The 20734-nt window shown below is 38.7% G+C and overlaps 1 protein-coding gene across 1 annotated transcript in view; it reads right to left on the bottom strand.

Annotated features, from left to right (window-relative positions):
• The window catches only part of LOC140245844 (uncharacterized), a 59074-nt gene that overhangs the window by 20652 nt on the left and 17688 nt on the right, over positions 1-20734 (bottom strand). The window contains exons 8-10 of the mRNA XM_072325343.1: positions 18736-18897; positions 13065-13247; positions 9020-9202 (exon numbers count right to left, since the gene is read on the bottom strand). Of these exons, the coding sequence (XP_072181444.1) occupies positions 9020-9202; positions 13065-13247; positions 18736-18897 (528 nt within the window). The remainder of the gene's footprint in view (positions 1-9019; positions 9203-13064; positions 13248-18735; positions 18898-20734) is intronic.

A 20734-nucleotide genomic window follows, 5' to 3' on the forward strand; every position in this document is an offset into this window, starting at 1 on the left:
TTTTTTTTAAACCATGCATTGACTTGACAACGTTTAAGCACCTGTATTTCAGCTGATTTTGCTCCATTTCCTCTGAAACTTAAGTATGTGGCAGCTCAGACAATAAGTTGCAGTAATCATGTATTTTATTTTTTTAAATCTCCTCATTAGGTTGATAATTTGGCAGCTAAAAACTGAAAATGAGAAAGGAATGTGGACCAAACGATTCCTGAATCATCTTTCACATATAAGCTTACGTTCCTCATATTTTCTCGTCAAGACGTACATGGCCGAGAGGATAAAGGCGACGTCCCAAGAGACGTGAGGTTGCACACGTACGGGTTCGAACCCCATAAGAGCACGAAACAAAATACTTACATCTTTTGCTTTTTTTTTTCTTTTATGGAGTATTCACCTTCGTCCATGTAGAAATCACGTTTTCATGTAAACGTATACACACACACAGGCACACACACACACACACACACACACACAATATCCCTTTGTTTTGTGTTGGAGACCTCATTGCTTTGACTTGCAACTTGGACTTGAAATTACAAATGTTAAAGTGAAGATTACTCTTAAAAGACCGCGTGGCCATGTTTGATTTTCTTTTACAATATAAAGACCTATTGGTAAAATTATTCATTCACATATCCTTTCCAATCAACTTACTTGGACACGCCGACACCACACGAAATTTTGCATGACAGAAACAATTTCATCTGAATTATGTAGGACTGTATAAAGAATTGGACTTCACGAATATTTCTCAATATTACTTCAAGTCGCTACTTAACATTATTTTCGTTGTCGATCACTGAAAATGAGAATGGAATCTGGTCGAAACGATTCCCGATTTATCTTTGCAACTGTATATTGATCGAATCCACGCGGCCACTCGTGGGAAGTTGAATAGCGCTATCAATCACTTGACGTATATCGCCAAAAAAAAAAAAACAAAAAAACTGAATATCAATGTAAATTTGTGTTGTGTATAGCATACATAGATAGATTTAATTTTCGCAGAAGATCTTCGGATCTTCCGTGTGGCAGAATCGCTTAGCACGCTGCGTGTTTATAATGCCCGACCGGAAGGAGGGAAGTTAATCGAGTCCCGCAGGACTTTTTCCTTTTATTTCTTTTTTCTTTTTTTTCTGCAGTTCAGCTTCACTCTTATGTCATGAACACAGCTACTCTATTTCCCTTGTTTTGTATTGGAGTTTGGAGGTTGGGTTTACTTCTTTAATTTTGTCACACGTAATGTTGTAAATTGCCCCTTGAAACAGTACCCCGCTTGCCACCATTCGTTTTCTCTTTTCTTTTCTCTTCATTTGTTCTTCTTATACTGTAGCAGGATATTTAGGAACGTGTACGTTTACATAACTAACAGGAATGGGAACTGAATTAATTAACTCTAGTCCACGTGCATGCGTCTCGCTTACCTCTTTGGAATTCCAGGTTGTTATTGTTTGACCAAATAACGGAGTTAAAGACAGGCAGGGAAGGAAGTGACTTGATATTGCTTCATAATGAGGAATTTCGGGCAACACCTTTCCAAGTGTAGTGATTATGAAGGGGTTCTCTGTCGTTTATTTTCGTCATGGCTGTTTCACTAGTTTAGCCATAGGTGATATGTTGTTGGCATCTGGGAGAATAGAACAGATCAGTACCAAGCTGGAATAGCCCTATAAGCAATGTGGTAAGCGTTAAATTTTTTGCATTATCTTTCTTCATTAAAGTCAATCACTACTGATCGAAATACACAATCGACACGTTCCACTGGTAGTTTAGGAAAAGGGAATTAATGCACGATGCAATGATAAATGTGCTACCATTGATTTTAGAGACGTCATTGTGGTGTGGTACTGGTGATGGTAAGGGAACCATAGATTGCTTTTAAAGTAATGAGACAATCATTGGACCTTTGCATCAAGACCGCATTCCCATCTAGAATATAATGCATGTTCATGCGGTGTTTTTTAAAATCCTGACGTGGACATTTTCTTTTTGTTATTTTTAATTTACGAATGTTATATCTGAATTTGTTTCTTTCCCCTAACATTTTTTTTTTTGTTGTTGAATATAAAGTTGGACGTTCCGTGAGCGAGTAGAAGAGCAGCGATTTAGTTACAGTTTCAATGCATCTTGTTTACCATCTTCTCTGACATTAAATTGATGGTTTTTATATTTGACATTGTCTGTCTATTTGCCTGTTTATGCTCATAAAACACTGCTATAACAACTAATACATTTGCTTCACTTGTCACACGCAATGATATGGATTGCAGTTGTGCATGCAGTTTTACTTCTGCCACCTCTCGTTTTTCTCTCCCCTTTTCCCTCACTTTGGTTTTGTTATACTGCAGATGGGAATGATTACACTAACATAACCCAACTTGAAGCAGGAATGAGAACTGAATAAATTAACTCTAGGCCAGGTGTATATAGCGTCTCGCTCATCTCTTTGAAATTTCAAGTTGTCATTGTTCGACCAACGGAGTTGAAGACAGGCTTTATGTTGCTATAGGCTTTATGTTGCTATAGAGGTATCTCGCGCCACATGAATGGAATGCATACGCTGCTTAGTATTAGTAATGAATTTTTTCATGTCCATCCCTGCCAATAAAAGTGAAGTGTGTTTGACGGGGTTCTGTGTCATTCTGCCTATGAGAAAGCAAAGTTTTATTTTTGCCATGGCTGTTTCTCTATGCGTGGCCGTGGGTGATGGGTGTTGTTGGCATCTGGGCAGTAAAGAACCGAGTATCATGCTATAATACCCCCCCCCCCTTAGGTTCTAAGCGTTCAATACGGTGATATATCTCTCTTCTTTATCATGTAAATCACTGCTGATGGAATGACAGAATTATGTTATGACACGTTTCACTCAAAGCTTAAAAAACAAAGTTTATGCACGATACAAGTAATGGTGCATGAGTCCTATAGGCCATTGATTTTAGATGAGAAATTATGATATGCCTATAGTAGGGGTGTCATTGATTAGGAATTAATGACACGATTAAGCACTCCTTCCACTTTTAACTGTCCCCTTTGAATGTGTGTCGATCACGTGAGATCGTCATAAATTATCATTCACGTATAAGCTTACGTTCAAAGTGTACTCTTAGTTGGAGGAGACCTATAGTTACATGGTTAAAGGCGATGTCTCTTTCGCTGGAGCCGTACGTTTGGTCCGTTTTTCTTTTGCCCTTTTCTCTTTAATTGAGGTATCACTTTCGTCCAGGATAAATCACATTCTAATGTAAACAGACTCACTTGCTCTATATCCCTTGTTTTGTATCGGAGGCTTCATTAGTTTTACTGCTGGTAAATCTCACAGGCTTGTATATAGCTGTAAGAGCTCTCTGAACTGATCATTATGATAGCAAGATTAGAGGGAGTCATATTGGTTATGTAAATAATGGTCAAAGGTCATGTTTTAAAAGGCCACTGCTAAAGCCAGGATGGTTATAAACACTTAATTGTCATGTTTTATTTGTACGTGCCGAGGATCCCTTGGACCCCGTTTACAGTGCGAGGCTCGGCCGCGGCTCGGCCGCGCCGAGCCCACCTTCATTTCGGTGTAAACGCGCAAAAGGCCAAATGCGGGGCCAAAATTGGCCTCGCATTAGGCCACGCTCTGGAGGTGGTCTCGGCCGCGGCCGAGCCGCGGTCGCGCCCGGCCTTTTTCTCAGTGTAAACGCAAACTGGGCTAAATGCGCGGCCAATTTTAATCTGGCTTCCAAACCCTAGCCTGTACTATTTCGCTATTGAGGATATTAACCACTTCAACGTCGAAAACTAGTATAGTTTAAGGTGGTTTTGTCCTGCAAAGGATTTTCTCCTTCGGCAAAGGCCTTTGCCCGAACGGCGACTTCGTCGCCACGGAATTCAGTTGGCAAAGGATCTGAAAACCAGACAATACCAAATTGCGTTTGTTTACAAGTAGAGCGCCACTACGACAAAATATTGAAAGGTTTGAATTAAAAGCGCGGCCGAGCCCGGCAGTGTAAACGGACTAAATTGCGGGGCTCGGCCTCGCAATTGAGGTTGGCCGCGGCCGCGGCTCGGCCGCGTCTCCGCCCAGCCCCGCACCGTTAACGGGGACTAAGTTTATGCACTGTACGTACTCAAAAAGTCCGTAAATCGACTTAGTCGCACACGCACAGAATTTCCACTTAGTTTGTGTGACAGAAAAACAAATGTGATCTGAATAATGTAGGCCCAAAAAGTTCAACTAAGTATCTCATTACTTCCAGGTGCTATATTGTATTCTTTTCTTTGTCGATCACGGATGACCGATATCTGATGACCCCATGCGTATCACCTAATTCGTCTTCAGTGTGACGAGTTTCATATCTCGTTTCTTATTCTTCTTTCTTTCTGCCACATTTTGTGTCGTCAATATCTCAAGAATGACATTACGGAATAACATGACATTTTCAGTCACCATGTCTCATGACAATATCTAGCCACAATAAGGTTTTCATGACAGTAACGTATCTATGACGTCATCTAGGCGCCATTTTATGATTTTCGGACCATGTTACATGATCGATCATAACTTCATAACTAAAGGTCATTTCTGTTTCATTTTTTGTGGACATAAAGTTCAGGTCACGTTCTATCTTTCTTTCTTAACGCTAATTACCTAGGAAATCATTATGCGCGAGTACGAGCGCGTAAAACTTTTCAAAGGCTCAAAACAACTTACCAATGGGAAATCTCGAAGTTTCAGACAATTTTAAGCGTTTCAAACAATTTTGCGCGTGCGCGTCCGTCCGCGCATTTTCGCGCGCACAGCCGCGTCAACAACATGAAAATACACTTTTTTGACTGATTTGGATTTCTGATACTTTGAGTAACAATATCCATTGATTTCTGATCGATTCTGTCCAATAACAAAGCAATGCACTTGCGTCAAAGTTCAAAGTTTCGCGTGCGCGTCTATGTGCAAATATAGTGAAAAAACATGTCTTTGTTTATTTCGCCATAGCTCTTTAAAACGTCTGGTGACCCTATGTTTTTATTGCATATTACAAAAGCATATAAATTGGATATAACGTTTCAAGTATCATTGTTTCCATAAATACATTATGACGTCATCATATCGTCATCTGAAATCAAAAAAGTGGAATTATTTTTTTAAGGTACTGTTTCTGACATTCATTTGCTTGTATCTCTGTTGTTTAAGCTCAATATTATCCCAAATTCAGATATATTGTACTTTGAACATTTGCCTTTCAAGTCCATATCATGGTTTTGAAATTTGATGACGTCATCATACTTTAAATTGTGATTAAAAGTAAACACGCAAAATCGGACAAGTTTACGTGTTATGTCTTACCCAGTCTATGGGAGATGATTTTTTTTTTAAACCATCCATTGACTTGACAACGTTTAAGCACCTTTATCTCAGCTGGTTTTGCTTCATTTCCTCTGAAACTTAAGTATGTTGTTCCTGTGACAATAAGCTGCAGTAATCATGCATTTTGTTCTTTGAAATCTCCTCATCAGGTTGACAATTTTGCAATTTAAAACTGAAAATGAGAATGGAATGCGGACGAAACGATTCCTGATTCATCTTTCACATACATAAGTTTACGTTACTCTAATTTTCTCGTCGAGACGTATGGCCGAGTGGTTAGAGGCGTCGTCTCAGAAACGTGAGGTTGCACAAGTGCGGGTTCGAACCTCACAAGAGCACGAAAGAAAATACTTATATTTTTTTTTCTTTTTTTTTCTTCAATGGAGTACTACACCTTCGCCCATGTAGAAATCAGGTTCGCATGTAAACACACCTATACGCACACACTCACACAGTATCCCTTCGTTTTGCGTTGGAGACTGCATTGCTTCGACTGCTGCAAAATTGTGTAGGCTGGGCTTTTTACACTGATAATGGTAACTTGTAACAAAATGAAATTTGTTCATATCAATTCAGTAACCCAATGTAGCCGTGGTTACTTTTTGCTTATTTATACATGTAACAAGCTATACATTGTAAAAAAGTATTTGAATTGTTCCTTTAAGTCAGTCTTCTGTATTGATGATTATTTGTCAATTAGTGTTTTGTTTTGTTTTTTTGGAGTTTCACATAGTGATAAAAAGTATGGATGATAAGTGCAGCGATAATTCCTACAGTTAGTTCAAAGTTGTGTTACAGAGGTTTGATACATACATTTAGCATTGTGTGAGTGTATATGTGTGTATACAGGTTGGCCATATGACACATTCTAGACAATTAATCTTAATTAATTAGCAAACGTGATCAGCTATGGAACTGAATATGGTATTGATGTATGATGCTAATGATTCTAATTAAACTGTGAAGAGTTTAAAGGGATAGCTTAACTGTGTATAAAAGTAAAGCAATTATAAGGAAATTTTAGGGGAATTTGATAACCATGCTTATAATAATTTCATACAGGTACTAATAGTTGCCTCATGTTCTTGTGATCGATTGTCATGTCAATAGCAAACTGACAACGTACGATGAATATGTTTGATACACAGTACGTTGAACAATTGCCTTTCAAGTCCATATCGATGTTTTCTAATTTGATGACGTCAATATGCTAGAAGTTGTAATTAAAGGCAAGATACCAAAATCAGCGAAGATTATATGTTATGTCTATGGGAGGGGATTTTTTGTTTTTTAACCATGCATTGACTCGATAACGCTCAAGCACCTTTACCTCACTTGATTTTGCTTCATTTCCTCTGAAACTTAAGTATATTGTAGCTGAGACAATAAGCTGCAGGAATCATACATTTTTTTTTTTAATCTTCTCACCAGGTTGAGAATTTTGCGGCTTAAAACTGAAAATGAGAATGGAAGGTGGACGAAACGATTCCTGAGTCATCTTTCACATATAAGCTTATGTTCCTCATATTTTCTCGTCGAGACGTATGACTGAGAGGTTAAAGGCGACGTCTCAGAGACGTAAGGTTCTACATGTGCGGGTTCGAACCCCATAAGAGCACGAAACAAAATACTTATCTATTTTACTTTTTTTTTCTTCAATGGTGTATTACACATTCGTCCACGAAGAAATCACGTTCGTATATAAACGCACCTATACACAGCCACACACCCACACACACAATCACTCTGTTTTGTGTTGGAGACCATATTGCTTAGACTGCTGCAAAATTCTGCAGGGTGGGTTTTTCAAACCGATCATAGTATGTAATGACGACGACGGAGGTGTTGTACTTTGAACAATTGTCTTTCAAGTCTATGTCATTGTTTTGTACTTTGATGGCGTCATAACACTGAAAATTGTGATTAAAAGCAAGGTATCAAAACCAGCCGATTATAGGTTGTATGTCTGCGGGACGTATTTTTCCCGAGTTGCCAGAAATGGCCTAGCGACATCAATCGTTACAAGTCCGCATTTCCATCTAGCAATGCAATACATGTTCACGCGGCCACGTCTGTTGAGTGGTCATTGACTCTTCCCCTGTTATATCTATACATTTTTTTTTGTCTTAACATTTTCGTGGATGTCACGTGGCCGAGTGGTTAGAGAAACGGTTTCGCATGCAGGTTCAATATAACTTCAAGGTGCCTATATCACATTCTTTTCTTTGTCGATCACAGATGACCGACATCTGATGACCCCAAGCGTATCACCTAACTCGTCCTCAGTGTGACGAGTTTTCATATCTCGTTTCAATTTTATATCTACCGAAAATGGTAAAGAAATAACATTTAGTTATGAAGTTACGATCGATCATTGAAAATCACAAAATGGTGCCTACATGACGTCATAGATACGTTATCGTCGTGGAAGTGTTGCTGTGCTGAAATTGTCATGAGATATGATGACTGAAAATTTCATGTGAATTGATAATATCATTATTGAGATATTTTGTTCACAAAATCAATAAGAAAAAAATCGGAATTTCGAGCAAATACAATAAGTGATATACCGTTAGCGTATCACCTAACTAGTTCACCTAACACCATGCAATTTGCAGTTGACTCGTGTAATTTCAAATCTGTTTACAAAACTTGATGTGATATACATGTACCTTGAGATCACATACCTGACAATGTTGTGCAAAGTCGACGGCTGTTGAGAAGAAATTGTCGGACAAGTAGTAACATTCCACACCGAAGCTCCACAGACGTGGCAAAGAACACACCCATAGGGCCAAATCTTTTCCCATCGAGGATTGACGTTGAGAACAGGTTTCCCATATGTAAATCACTAAGTTTAAGTCTCGAATCTGTTAATAATCGAAAGCAATAGCAAATGTCATTGTAAGTAGCGGAACGATTATGAATTAAAATGCGCTCTTTAGATCGTTGTAAAATGTTGAAGCAAACAATGTGCCATAAATATGTGCGCGCATTGAAAACAACGAAACAAAACAAAAGAAAAGTTTAGGGTTAAATTCTTGATCACAATCTCTTGATCGAGCCCAGAAAGGTCAGTTTGGATTTTTAGTGTTCGCTTTGATTTTTTTTTTATTACATTGGTTCCTGCATTATCATTGTATATGGCAGTGCTCATATATTGCACATGCAGGCTGTTTACACAATTACCTCAAAACCAAATGTAATTCAGCTACTTGAATGATATTTATATATGCAATACTGATTTTATCTGCAAACACGGTCATGGATAAAACAAAAGAAATGAAGAACCATGAATAAAAAGGAAATAATATGGTTAAAAAAAATCAAGAGTAAAACCAGATATGTGAAGGTAAATTGTGTATGTCAGTATTGTATGTCTGCATGTTACACGCCCCCCCCCCCCCGAATCAGACAGTCAACCATGCCCATGTTCAAGATTCTTACAGATTTAGACATTCTTAGACATACCTCTTCGAAGGACGAAAAGTGGTTAGTAATAATATCAACGTCACAATATCGTAATCACCTCAATGTTAGCACACATTGAGTGAATGTGTATCGAAAAATTGTATTTAAGTGATTGGTGTGCCCATCAATTAGGATTATGATGTAAACTTGTTAGTATTTTTAGAGTCGAACGTGAATCATGCACAGTCAAATATGACAAACCTGGCAGGATTGCGCCAGGTCGGCGGCTGTTGCGAAGAAATTATCGAGGGAGTAGTAGCATTCCAAACTGAAGCTCGAAAGACTTGGCAAAGTACAAACCCATTGGGCCAAATCTTTTTCTGCAGCCACCTGAGATTGCAAGTTGTGACTAAAGTTGCGAATGATCAACGTCAGATCTTGTATCTGCAGAAAAAAAAAAAAATATATATATATATATAACAACCAACACATCGCAAGCACTGGAAATCACAAATATTGGAAAGAATACAAATTTGCTCATCGGTACCAATATCAATGTGTATGTTGAAGCTGAGATCATGCCTGAAAACATCTACACTCATTAAAAAAAACAAAAACTGAGAACCAAGGTCAAAGATTCCTCGTATCATGATGACATGAAAACCGATGTTTACTTTCTTTCTGCTTGCTTCAAGATATCATTTCAGTGCAAGAGACGTATCAAGTCATGTGTGGCATAGTACACAAAGATAGTTGGTAGAAGTGATCCAGACTAAATGAGTGACCAGACATAGCCACATAAGACAATTCATGTTGTAAATCATTACTACTATTTTCATCTGCAGTAAAATATGTAGTTTAGACTTTGGTGTAATAATTACATTTTCAGTTTCAGTTTCGAACGTTTAACTTGATATGACTGTGTAAATTATGAGACAAGTTGTTCCGAAAGCATAGTTTTCCCCCATGGCAACCCTTGAACAGGGTGATCGAAAGACAATCTGTGCTAGTTCTGGATATCCAGTAGTATTGCAGGCAAACTTGTTTCATTGTATTTAGACACTCATTAAAATATTGGTGTGCACTGGCATTGAGCTAAAACCACGGTATCTCCGTAAAGGTGACAGAGAGGAAATGTAAAGTTTCAGGCAGACTTTAATGGGAGCGTGTTTCTTGTCAAATGCTCAAACTATCGGAATCCCTTCTTGCACAACTTCACAGAGGACACAGAGAGTCACAAGCTCACATACAAAGACATAGGCATACAAAGCTGCACAAATGGGAGAGAACCGGGACATCAATGTAGACAGTTAAGGGGGAACTATCACAGAACACAGAAGAAATGAGTAGGCCCATTCATGTGGTTTCAATTTATAACATGAACTTCATTTGGAAGAAAATGGGTAAAATCTTGCTCGGAAGCATGGTCCCAAGCAGCAGTGGCAGTGAAGCGGTGATGCTCACCTTACTCGGCCATCTCGGATATCTCGGTCATTTCAAAACCAATATTCATCAAATCAACTCAGAATTATTCGCAAAATTGTATGCTCTGTAGCATTTGCATAAAGTTCTTTCTGATATCTCTAAAAAAGCTAAAAGCTGAATCCTCACCTCAACCAATATACCAACCCTTCAAACTTAAAAATTAAATAAAACAACAGCAGCAGACGACATTCTAAAAATAACAAAAAGTTACACGTTCCTTGTTATATTCCTCGACCATAACGCAAGCGTGTAACTGGCCTGTATGGGGCCAAAGCGTTTCCCAGGGGAAGTCGCCGTAAGATCGCAAAAAAAGATCGCACAGAGAACACTGAAAAGATCGCCTTCCTGCGCGATTCACCCGAGGCTGCTGTCTATTCGCGCTACTGGCGTCGATCTTATGTGACGAGTGGGGGACGGGAAACAAAAAATTATTAAAGTCTTGTGTCGGAAAAAGACGTCATGCCAGTGAAAGAGCAAAGAGAGAGTGTGGGACGGGGTATCAGATTATACGAGAAAGCTTTTACATTCTTAGAATCGAAATTGAATGATCTTGCGCACAATCATTGTGAAAATTTTGCGCAAATTGCAAATAAAAAGGAATTACACTATACATTCAAGAAGAATGTGAATCAGGGGTACAAGCGCATGGTTGCACGGCTTGATACGAGTGTGCACTTGTACTACATGTGCAGCTCCCTAGACTAAGGTCTATGGGGTTGCCCGAAGGGAAGGGGGGGGGGTAGTGGTTTGGACCTTTCGCATATTTAGAAAAGAAATTCGCTGATCTGGTTACACACTTAAGTGGAATATTTCTTTTTGTTTGTTTGTTTGTTTGTCTGTTTGTTTTTTTCATTTCGATCAACCAAGTTAGAAGAATTGATATTTAGGAACAAGGTGAACCGTGTACTAAATCTATTGAGGTGGAAAGAAGGAGATTGTGCTGGCTGTGGTGTCATCCTCCACACGAGGAAGTTTTTCATTCAGAAAATCGAGATTTTTTAATCGATTTGGTACACGCTTTTCGTGGAATATTTGAAATTTCTTTAATCAAAAATATATAATCTCTTAGATAGAGTCGCCCTGGGAAATTGTCTCCAAAATAGCAAAAGTAAGATATCATATAAGCTTGGAATACTCATGTCCAAAATATTACAACAGCAATGCCTAAAGCAACTGGTGTTTTAAGGAGGATAAAATAATTGATGATCAAATTCTAATAATGTTATATAACACTTTATTTTTACCATATGTAATGTACAGTACTGCATTATATACCTCATTTCTAGAATCCTCTCATCTGATTGCTTAAATGGGGAGTCATGAAAATAGCTGTGCCCCTTTTTTCAGTTACTGTGACCGGGGCCCGGGCACAGTTAGTAAATAGGTTTGGAGACAGTCGCGACCCCGTACACATAGATCGCTCATATGTACGCACCAATGATACGACCGCCGCGCATTCGATCAGCGTGCTGTGAAAGAGACTAGCGGACTGGTTTGGAGACGTACAGTCGCAACCCCGTACACTGTACACATATTGATGATCACTCATGTACGTACCAATGATACGACCGCCTCGCTGTCGATCAGCATTGATTACGAGTGCTGTAAACATGGTAAAAGAGACTAGAATCGATATTTTCGGTATATAAAACAAATAATAGCTGCTTGATATTCGGGACACAGTTAAAATTATGTAGGCCCTCGGTGATGTGAAAACCCTAACCATGCCCTCAGCTTCGCTTCGGGTCATTATTTGTATAATATTGTATGCGGCAATTGTAGCAAATCTAAATTGAACACAATTTTTCTTCTCCAGAAAAAAGGCTCTTCGTATATGCACCCATTCAAATTTCTTGGCTCACACTGACCCCATATTTTATCGCCTAAAAACTCTTAAGGCCCATGATATACATTTATACCTATAACTGCCATATTTATGTATAAAAACACTCGAAATTTATTACCATCTTTTCATAATGCCCAAGTAACCAATGATCATAATCATTCATACCCTACCCGTCGTTCCCATGATTTTCATTTAAGCATTCCAAAACTTCTACTTGCTCAAAAGTCGATTAGACATCACAGTCCGGATACATGGAACACTCTTCCTGAGGAGTTGAAACAGTGCGCCACCTTGTTTTCATTCAAAGCAAACTTAAAGAAGCACATTCTATTACAGTATACTTCAAATACAAACCAAAAACAAATAACTTATACGACTAATGTTGATCTCCCGATAGCAGCATGGTATATCGTTCCCTCTTCCAGAAAACCAATTCTATTATGTCAAACTCCAGCCTATATGCCCTTGTGCACCTTCAAGCACTTGTACGCACATTCACCACCATCATACATCAGAGTTTATTCTCCCCTGCTATCTTCGCAGCAGAATTTGTATTGATACTTTATCTAGTAGGCCCCTACTATTTCCTCGGGCCGGCCATCTTTTCAAGCAATGCTTAAATGGCGGCCCTCTGCAAAATCGCTTCTTAACTACAATTGTTATTGTGATCCCTGCTGCATAGACATGCATACTGTACATTATATCATTAATTTCCTTTTATATCTTTGTTTATGCAAGTCAAACCAACCCTTTTTTTTATTTACTTAGTATGTTTCCCACATGTTCATGATTATGTAACTTATGTATATTGATTTGCAGAAAATAAAGTATCTAATAAACAGATCTATCAAAAGCTTTTAAATCAAAGCTATAATTCGCGGACGTAAAGCGCGCTGTGGGCATGATTGTTCTCTTAAAAAAACACATCCACATTCGCTTCCATATTCCAGACATGCATAGTCAAATGTGACATACCTGACTTGATGTGGCTAAGTCGGCAGCTGTTGAGAGGAATTTATCAGGAAAGTAAGGGGACGTCAGACTGAGGGTCGAAAGTCTTGGCATAGTACAAACCCAGTTGGCCAAGTCTACTCCTATCAAGGAGTGATCTTGAAAATTGTCGTCAAAGCTATCAAATGACAAATTCAGGTCTTGAATCTGTAGCAAACAAATACAACAACAACAATAACATAAAAACAACCTGTATCTGTGGTGACCAGTGGGCACATTTACATTTACCTGTCGGTAAAGAATATGACCAAAACGACCTATATTCCAGGAAATGAATTCCAATTTTTGCGAAATTGAATCTAATCCTCGCCGTCTCAGTGTTTATTTGAAGACTCAAATCTGAAATTTACTATCTCTCTCTCTCTCTCAATTTGAACTTTGAACTTTTCTGTCGATTTGGATACTTTTGAGACCACAATTTTCGTAACATAACTTTTCGTAATTTGTTTTGCTTCGATTCTAATTAAGATATTTTCGCTTATCTCCTCCTTTTTTTTAAAACAATTATCTTTCTCTTTATTTGGCTTTTTTCATCTTGATAGACCACTGAATTTACACGGGTAAAGAGTTTTAACATTTTTGTAATAGCGAGGGTGGTATCTGCAGATCGCCATCTTTTTCACGTGATTGGCAATATTGGTAATAAACAACATCAACTGAACTTGTCTTTCCCCGTTAAAATATCATATTTTTTTCAACTTTATTGTAACCATGATCATTTAAATTTATAGATTATTGATCAGGCAATAGAGAATTTCAAAGTGTATTTATGGTTGCAATTAACGTGCTCACACTTTTTTCCTGTAAAAAAGTAATATTCTTGGAATAGATTTTGATTATTGGGATAGATTTATTCATTTAGCGAATTTATGAGTTTTGATGTAAATATCGACTAATCTTTTTTAATAAACTTTTTTATATCTTATTAGTACAAAGAAACGCATTGATGAATATATCGACAAATTTCATGTACCATATACCCAAAACTTGACTACTTTAAATGCTGATGACGAAAATCCGGATTCCATACATTTAATCGTAAAATAAGCTTAATGGGAACCCAACCCAAAGAGCAATGAGGATTGGGTGAAAGCAGTAACATCTATTGTAGAACACATCAGAAAATGTTGAGAGAAATTGCAAAAAAAGAAAAATATGCAAACGTTATGAATTTTTAAACTTTCTGTGTTGGAACCGCTAGACGAGGAGACTACTAGAAGTTATGACGTATGTGTGGACAACAATATACAGAAAATAATATAGAAAATTCCACCAAAAAAAATGCACATTTGTAGCGTATTAGAAGAGCACTTGACTAACCGCTTTTAGAAACCAGAGGTATAATATCTACCCTTAACATATGGCAGTATTAAGTTGATGGAATGAGTAAGTTTCATGAGAAATAAATTCCTGTAGAATTCCCTTCATATCTTTTGTGTATTGCTGTCCACACATATACGTCAGAACATCTAGTAGTCTCCTCAATCAACCAAAAGCGTAAAAATTCATAACATTTGCATTGGTTGTCCAATTTTTCTAAACTTTCAGTGATGTATTATACTAATGTTGCTGCTTTCACTCAATCCACATTGCTCTTTGGGGTTCGGGTTCCCTTGAAGAATAAGTTTCCTTCAATATACCCTGGTTACAGCGTGGATTAAAAGATGATTTGGAATTTAGAAGTGATCTGGATTTAGACTTCTCGACATAGTTGTTAAGCAGGTATACATGGTCTTGTATACATGGTCTTGTGTTCCGACTTTTTTTTTTGACAACCTAACTCGACAATAACTTGCCTTTCTATTGGTTCCCCCCCCCCCCCGATTATTTTTAATTTCCAATTTTAATTAAACATATTATAGTTTGATTATTTCTGTATCACGACCTATGATTTAAACTTCAGTGTTAATACACACACTGAATATACTTACATCATGAACATGCATTGTTCACATTTTGAACTCAAATAAACACACTTACAGTACATGAACCTGTAATACTTAATTCATTTAAGAAGCAGTATAAAAAAAAAACATCCTTTGTCTTTTTTATTGAAGCTACATCAATGTAATTGACGATTTTTTTCATGTTTCTTTCCTTTTTTGTTTTATGTTTGTTAATATTCTGTGTACCTATTGTATTAAACTGATTTATGATCTCTGAAAATAACTTAGATTCCAATTTTGCATGATTAGTAGAAAAAAATAATCAGTTATTGATTAGTAATTAAAAATTCTTACGCGCGCCTACAGGCCTTTTTAGCTTTTTATGTGTACACCATTTTCCATTTTACCTTTTAAATGTTGTAAGCTGGAACACTTTATGACTGTGATTTGTATGTTATTTATATGTGAATGTTTGCATGTTTCATCCTATAACACTGGATGCTTATTGTTGTCTTTTGTGATTTAAAATGGAAATAAACGAATTGAATTGAAGTGAATTGAATATTCGAAAAGCAGTATCTCTTCATCCTGATAAAAGAATAGATTCAACTTTGCACATTTACCAATGTCACACTGGGGATAACTTCTGCGGGAACCTGTTTACCTCTCAGATCAGTATCACAATGTGCTCATTTTAAAGGTGCTCCCAGTATGACAAAAGGGGGTCATCCCATTTGACCGACACCCACGAGTCATACGGTCCACGAGACCGACATAAAAAATAGGTCCATGCGTCATACAGCCCAAGAGTTATACGGCTTACGAGTCATACAGCCCATGAGTTCGACACTAAGCACAAAAGGCTCAAAAGGCCGACACTAAGCAAAGAAAGCCAACAAGACCGACACTACACACTTTGTAAGGCTCACAAGACCGACAGCACGCCAAAGAAGCTCACGAGACCGACACTAGGCAAAGAAAGCCCACGAGACCGACACTAGGCAAAGAAGGCTCGTGAGACCGACACTAGGTAAAGAAGGCTCACGAGACCGACACTAGGCAAAGACAGCCCACGAGACCGACACTAGGCAAAGAAGGCTCACGAGACTGACAGGATGAACAGCGCCATCTACATGTCAATTACCAATATGTACCTGTACAGGGTGTTCCATTAGGGGAAAATTACAAACTAGTGGGTGCCATTTCGTTACGCTGTCGAGCGAGACATTGCAACTAATCAACAACAGCACCATCTACATATCGACGAAATTAAGTATGTATTTGTACACGTGTGGCTTTAAGGGGGCAGTTCTATCTCGCTCCGGAAAGCGACATTGCTACTATTTTTTCTTCTTTTTTTAAAAATAAAATTGTCCTCTTCAGGGGACAACCACAGTTTGTGGTTTCTCATTATCTCACTTAGGAATGTAAAAAAACATGTATCCCCACCTCAACCGGTACTGTACAGCCCCTTTAAGTAGGCCTTATGAGATATCCTTTCTGCCTGCTCAGAGTTTCATTCTTTCTTTTTTCTCTTAAACTATGATTTATGAAATTCAACGGATAATTTTGTTTTTGTTTTTTATCACAGCGATTCACCTTGATTTCAGTGGCTGTGTTTGTAAAATTATTCTTCTCAAACGGTACATTTTTCATGAAATAGAAAAGTTGTTCTCATGGATGCATCTTCTTTTTTTACGAATTTTTAACGCTGCCTTAATTGCCAATTACATTATTTTCTTTGCAAATGACTACCCCTTTACAGATGACTACCCCCCCCCCATATCGTGTAAAGCAGGTGTGCCCTACAACACTGACCATATTGTGAATAATTTCGCAAAAACAAAGAAAGAACTTGAACCGTTCAGGGGGTGAGGGAGGGCAATTGTACAAGTTATCGGTCTATAGGTGGCGCTGTTCATCCTGTCGGTCTCGTGGGCCTTCTTTGCCTAGCGTCGGTTTCTTGATCCTCTTTTGCCTTGTGTCGGTCTCCTGGGCCTCTTTTGCCTAGTGTCGGTTTCGTTAGCCTTTTGTGCGCAGTGTAGAACTCATGGGCTGTATAACTCGTGGGCTCATTTTACTTGATGTCGAACTGATGGGCTTCATTTACACAGTGTCGAACTCGTGGGCTGTATAACTAGTGGGCTATATGACTTGTGAGCTGTTTCATGATTCGTGGGCTGTATGACTTGTGAGCTGTATGACTTGTGGGCTGTATGACTCGTGGGTGTCGGTCTCGAGAGCCTCTTAAGCGTTGTATCGGTCTCGTGGGTTTTCTCTGCTTAGTGTCGGTTTCGTGGGCCTTTTGTGCGCAGTGTAGAACTCATGGGCTGTATAACTCGTGGGCTCATTTTACTTGATGTCGAACTGATGGGCTTCATTTACACAGTGTCGAACTCGTGGGCTGTATAACTAGTGGGCTATATGACTTGTGAGCTGTTTCATGATTCGTGGGCTGTATGACTTGTGAGCTGTAGTATGCCTTGTGGGTGTCGGTCTCGAGAGCCTCTTAAGCGTTGTATCGGTCTCGTGGGTTTTCTCTGCTTAGTGTCGCTTTCGTGAGCCTTTTGTGCGCAGTGTAGAACTCATGGGCTGTATAACTCGTGGGCTCATTTTACTTGATGTCGAACTGATGGGCTTCATTTACACAGTGTCGAACTCGTGGGCTGTATCACTAGTGGGCTATATGACTTGTGACCTGTTTCATGATTCGTGGGCTGTATGACTTGTGAGCTGTACGACTTGTGGGCTGTATGACTCGTGGGTGTCGGTCTCGAGAGCCTCTTAAGCGTTGTATCGGTCTCGTGGGTTTTCTCTGCTTAGTGTCGGTTTCGTGAGCCTTTTGTGCGTAGTGTAGAACTCATGGGCTGTATAACTCGTGAGCTCATTTTACTTGATGTCGAAATGATGGGCTTCATTTACACAGTGTTGAACTCGTGGGCTGTATAACTAGTGGGCTATATGACTTGTGAGCTGTTTCATGATTCGTGGGCTGTATGACTTGTGAGCTGTATGATTTGTGGGCTGTATGACTCGTGGGTGTCGGTCTCGAGAGCCTCTTAAGCGTTGTATCGGTCTCGTGGTTTTTCTCTGCTTAGTGTCGGTCTCGTGAGACTTTTGTGCGTAGTGTCGAACTCATAGGCTATATAACTCGTGGGCTCATTTTATTTGATGTCGAACTCATGGGCTTTGTTTACTCAGTGTCGAACTCGTGGACTGTATAACTAGTGGGCTATATGACTTGTGAGCTGTTTCATGATTCGTGGGCTGTATGACTTGTGAGCTGTATGATTTGTAGGCTGTATGACTCGTGGGTGTCGGTCTCGAGAGCCTCTTAAGCGTTGTATCGGTCTCGTGGTTTTTCTCTGCTTAGTGTCGGTCTCGTGAGACTTTTGTGCGTAGTGTCGAACTCATAGGCTATATAACTCGTGGGCTCATTTTATTTGATGTCGAACTCATGGGCTTTGTTTACTCAGTGTCGAACTCGTGGACTGTATAACTAGTGGGCTGTATGACTTGTCAGCTGTATGACTCGCGGGCTGGATGACTTGTGAGCTGTATAACTTGTGGGCTGTGTGACTCGTGGGTGTCGGTCTCGTGACGTGAACCCGACAAAAGGTAGCATCTTTTTTTTTTTTTCCTTTTTCTTCTTCTGTTGGGGACTGTTGTTTGATCTTTACGTATATGGTACAAAGGTAATTTGTGTTTAAAGCTTTGATTAATGAATGAATGAAGGAATAAGATCTTACCTGACAGTTCGAAGAGTTTGCACCGACGATCTTGTAGAAGTCAGAGTGTAACTGTGTAACAAGTATGTCTACTTTGCACAGTACACGGCTAGAATATATGCCCTTCGCCAAATCAAGTGACGCCGTCCTTCCTAAGTTCACGTTAGTAATGTGCAATGATTTCTATGGGAACGAACAGTGATTGATGGTATTAAAAGGCCATGATCCAGTAAACAGCAATGCAGGAAACAAAGTATTACTGGTATATAATGTAGCGATTGTAATAGAGAATATAATACCATGTTGGAATAAGAGCACAGTGCATGTCTCAAAGTACGTTCACAGTGTGTTCACGTAGTTGGCTATTTGAAAACACTAGAATTTAGCAGAATGAAGATGATTTCACATTTTATCTGGTTTCCATAGAATGTTCTAATAGCTCTGTTTAACGCTGTGAATTAATGATCTTATAATGTGTTCACAATGTTAAAACGCTTCACAATATGCTTCACACTGTGTTCATACTGTAGTACACTGTGGTCATTGCAGCAGGGTACTAGTAATATGGACGAAGAGGTGAGAAATAACGGACTTGACTATCAGATTTGTTACTATGTACCACTAATATACGTAATGATACAACACCCTGCAGTATAACATCTCGCTGAGATACACATCATCCTCACTATAGTCATTATTCTAATTCAATGTTTATCAAACCAGAAGCAGCTTAGCAAATATCGCTTTCTCACATCTGTCAGATTTTACCCGAGCATGAAACATTATTGAACAGCTATCAAAGCCAAACTATTGTTTGTCTTAAAAAAAAAACCAACAACAACAACAAGAAGAGTACTTATTAAAGGTTCATGATACGGGAAAACGGTTTCCACTTAACTTAGCTTCGAATCAACTTACACGTTACTTCAACATACAACCCCCTAACGGTAAGAAATTCATTTAAACTATCAAAAACAAACTGATTTCTATTACTGGGTATTGAAATATTTAGTGAATTACTTTCTCATCCACTTCATATTGTACATGTAATGTAGGAGTTTGATGATTTCTCGCATTTAGGAAAATACAAAGCAAAACAAAACGCATTTGCACCCGACTTATATAATAAACGATATTATTACCTATACGAGGTGGTTTTGCGAGGCAATTGTGGTTGTAATTTTGCAGGGTTAAAGGTCAGCAGTTGTTATTTTGCAGGGTCAAAGGTCAGCAGTCAATATTCGTTTCGCCACGTCGCTGCGTGTCAGTTACACACACCGTACCGTACACAAAACAATGTGTGCAAACAATGCAATCTTCCGGTTTTCGCCATTCACTTTACACAGGGAGGTGGGAAGAGAAAGAGTGGAATCTCTCTCCCCACCTCCTTGCTGCTTTAATTTGCAAACATTGCGATCGAACACGAAAAGAAAACATTCCATGACGTCGCTGGGTGTCTTTTTCACGCACCGCTGAAGAACGCTGATAAATCAACTCAAACAAGGTCGACCACTTACAGCAGCACTACGCGTCAAACAATGACTAGTCCATTTGTGCTCAATAATTGCACAGCGACCATCAATTTTACAACTCTCCAAATTTAAACAGAAGTAAAAATAAAGGGTAAAAGCGTTCAGATGTTTGAGGTTTCGCTTATTACAACTACATATGTATCTTTGAAGTTGGAGTTAAATGATATACATTAATGAACAATTTTTCAATTATTCGACATGTTGATGATCTAAAGGTAGTCAGATGTGGCTTGATCTATAACATAGTGTATAGCCGTATTCACCCATTTTCTTAATTTACCTAGGGGATAGGTAATAATCATGATATTGACTGGCCTTGAGGGAGATACCAGATAAATATTGCCCGCAATGAAAGTGTATTGCCCTCGTCTTCGACTCGGGCAATGTTCTTTCAGTTCGGGCAATATTTTCGGGTATTTCCCTTGAGGCCAGTCAATATTATATAAATATAATATGATATAATATTCTTAGTTACCCCCTGCTTGTTC

Source organism: Diadema setosum, unplaced genomic scaffold (genome assembly GCF_964275005.1).
Source record: "Diadema setosum unplaced genomic scaffold, eeDiaSeto1 scaffold_41, whole genome shotgun sequence".
Lineage (NCBI taxonomy): Eukaryota > Metazoa > Echinodermata > Echinoidea > Diadematoida > Diadematidae > Diadema > Diadema setosum.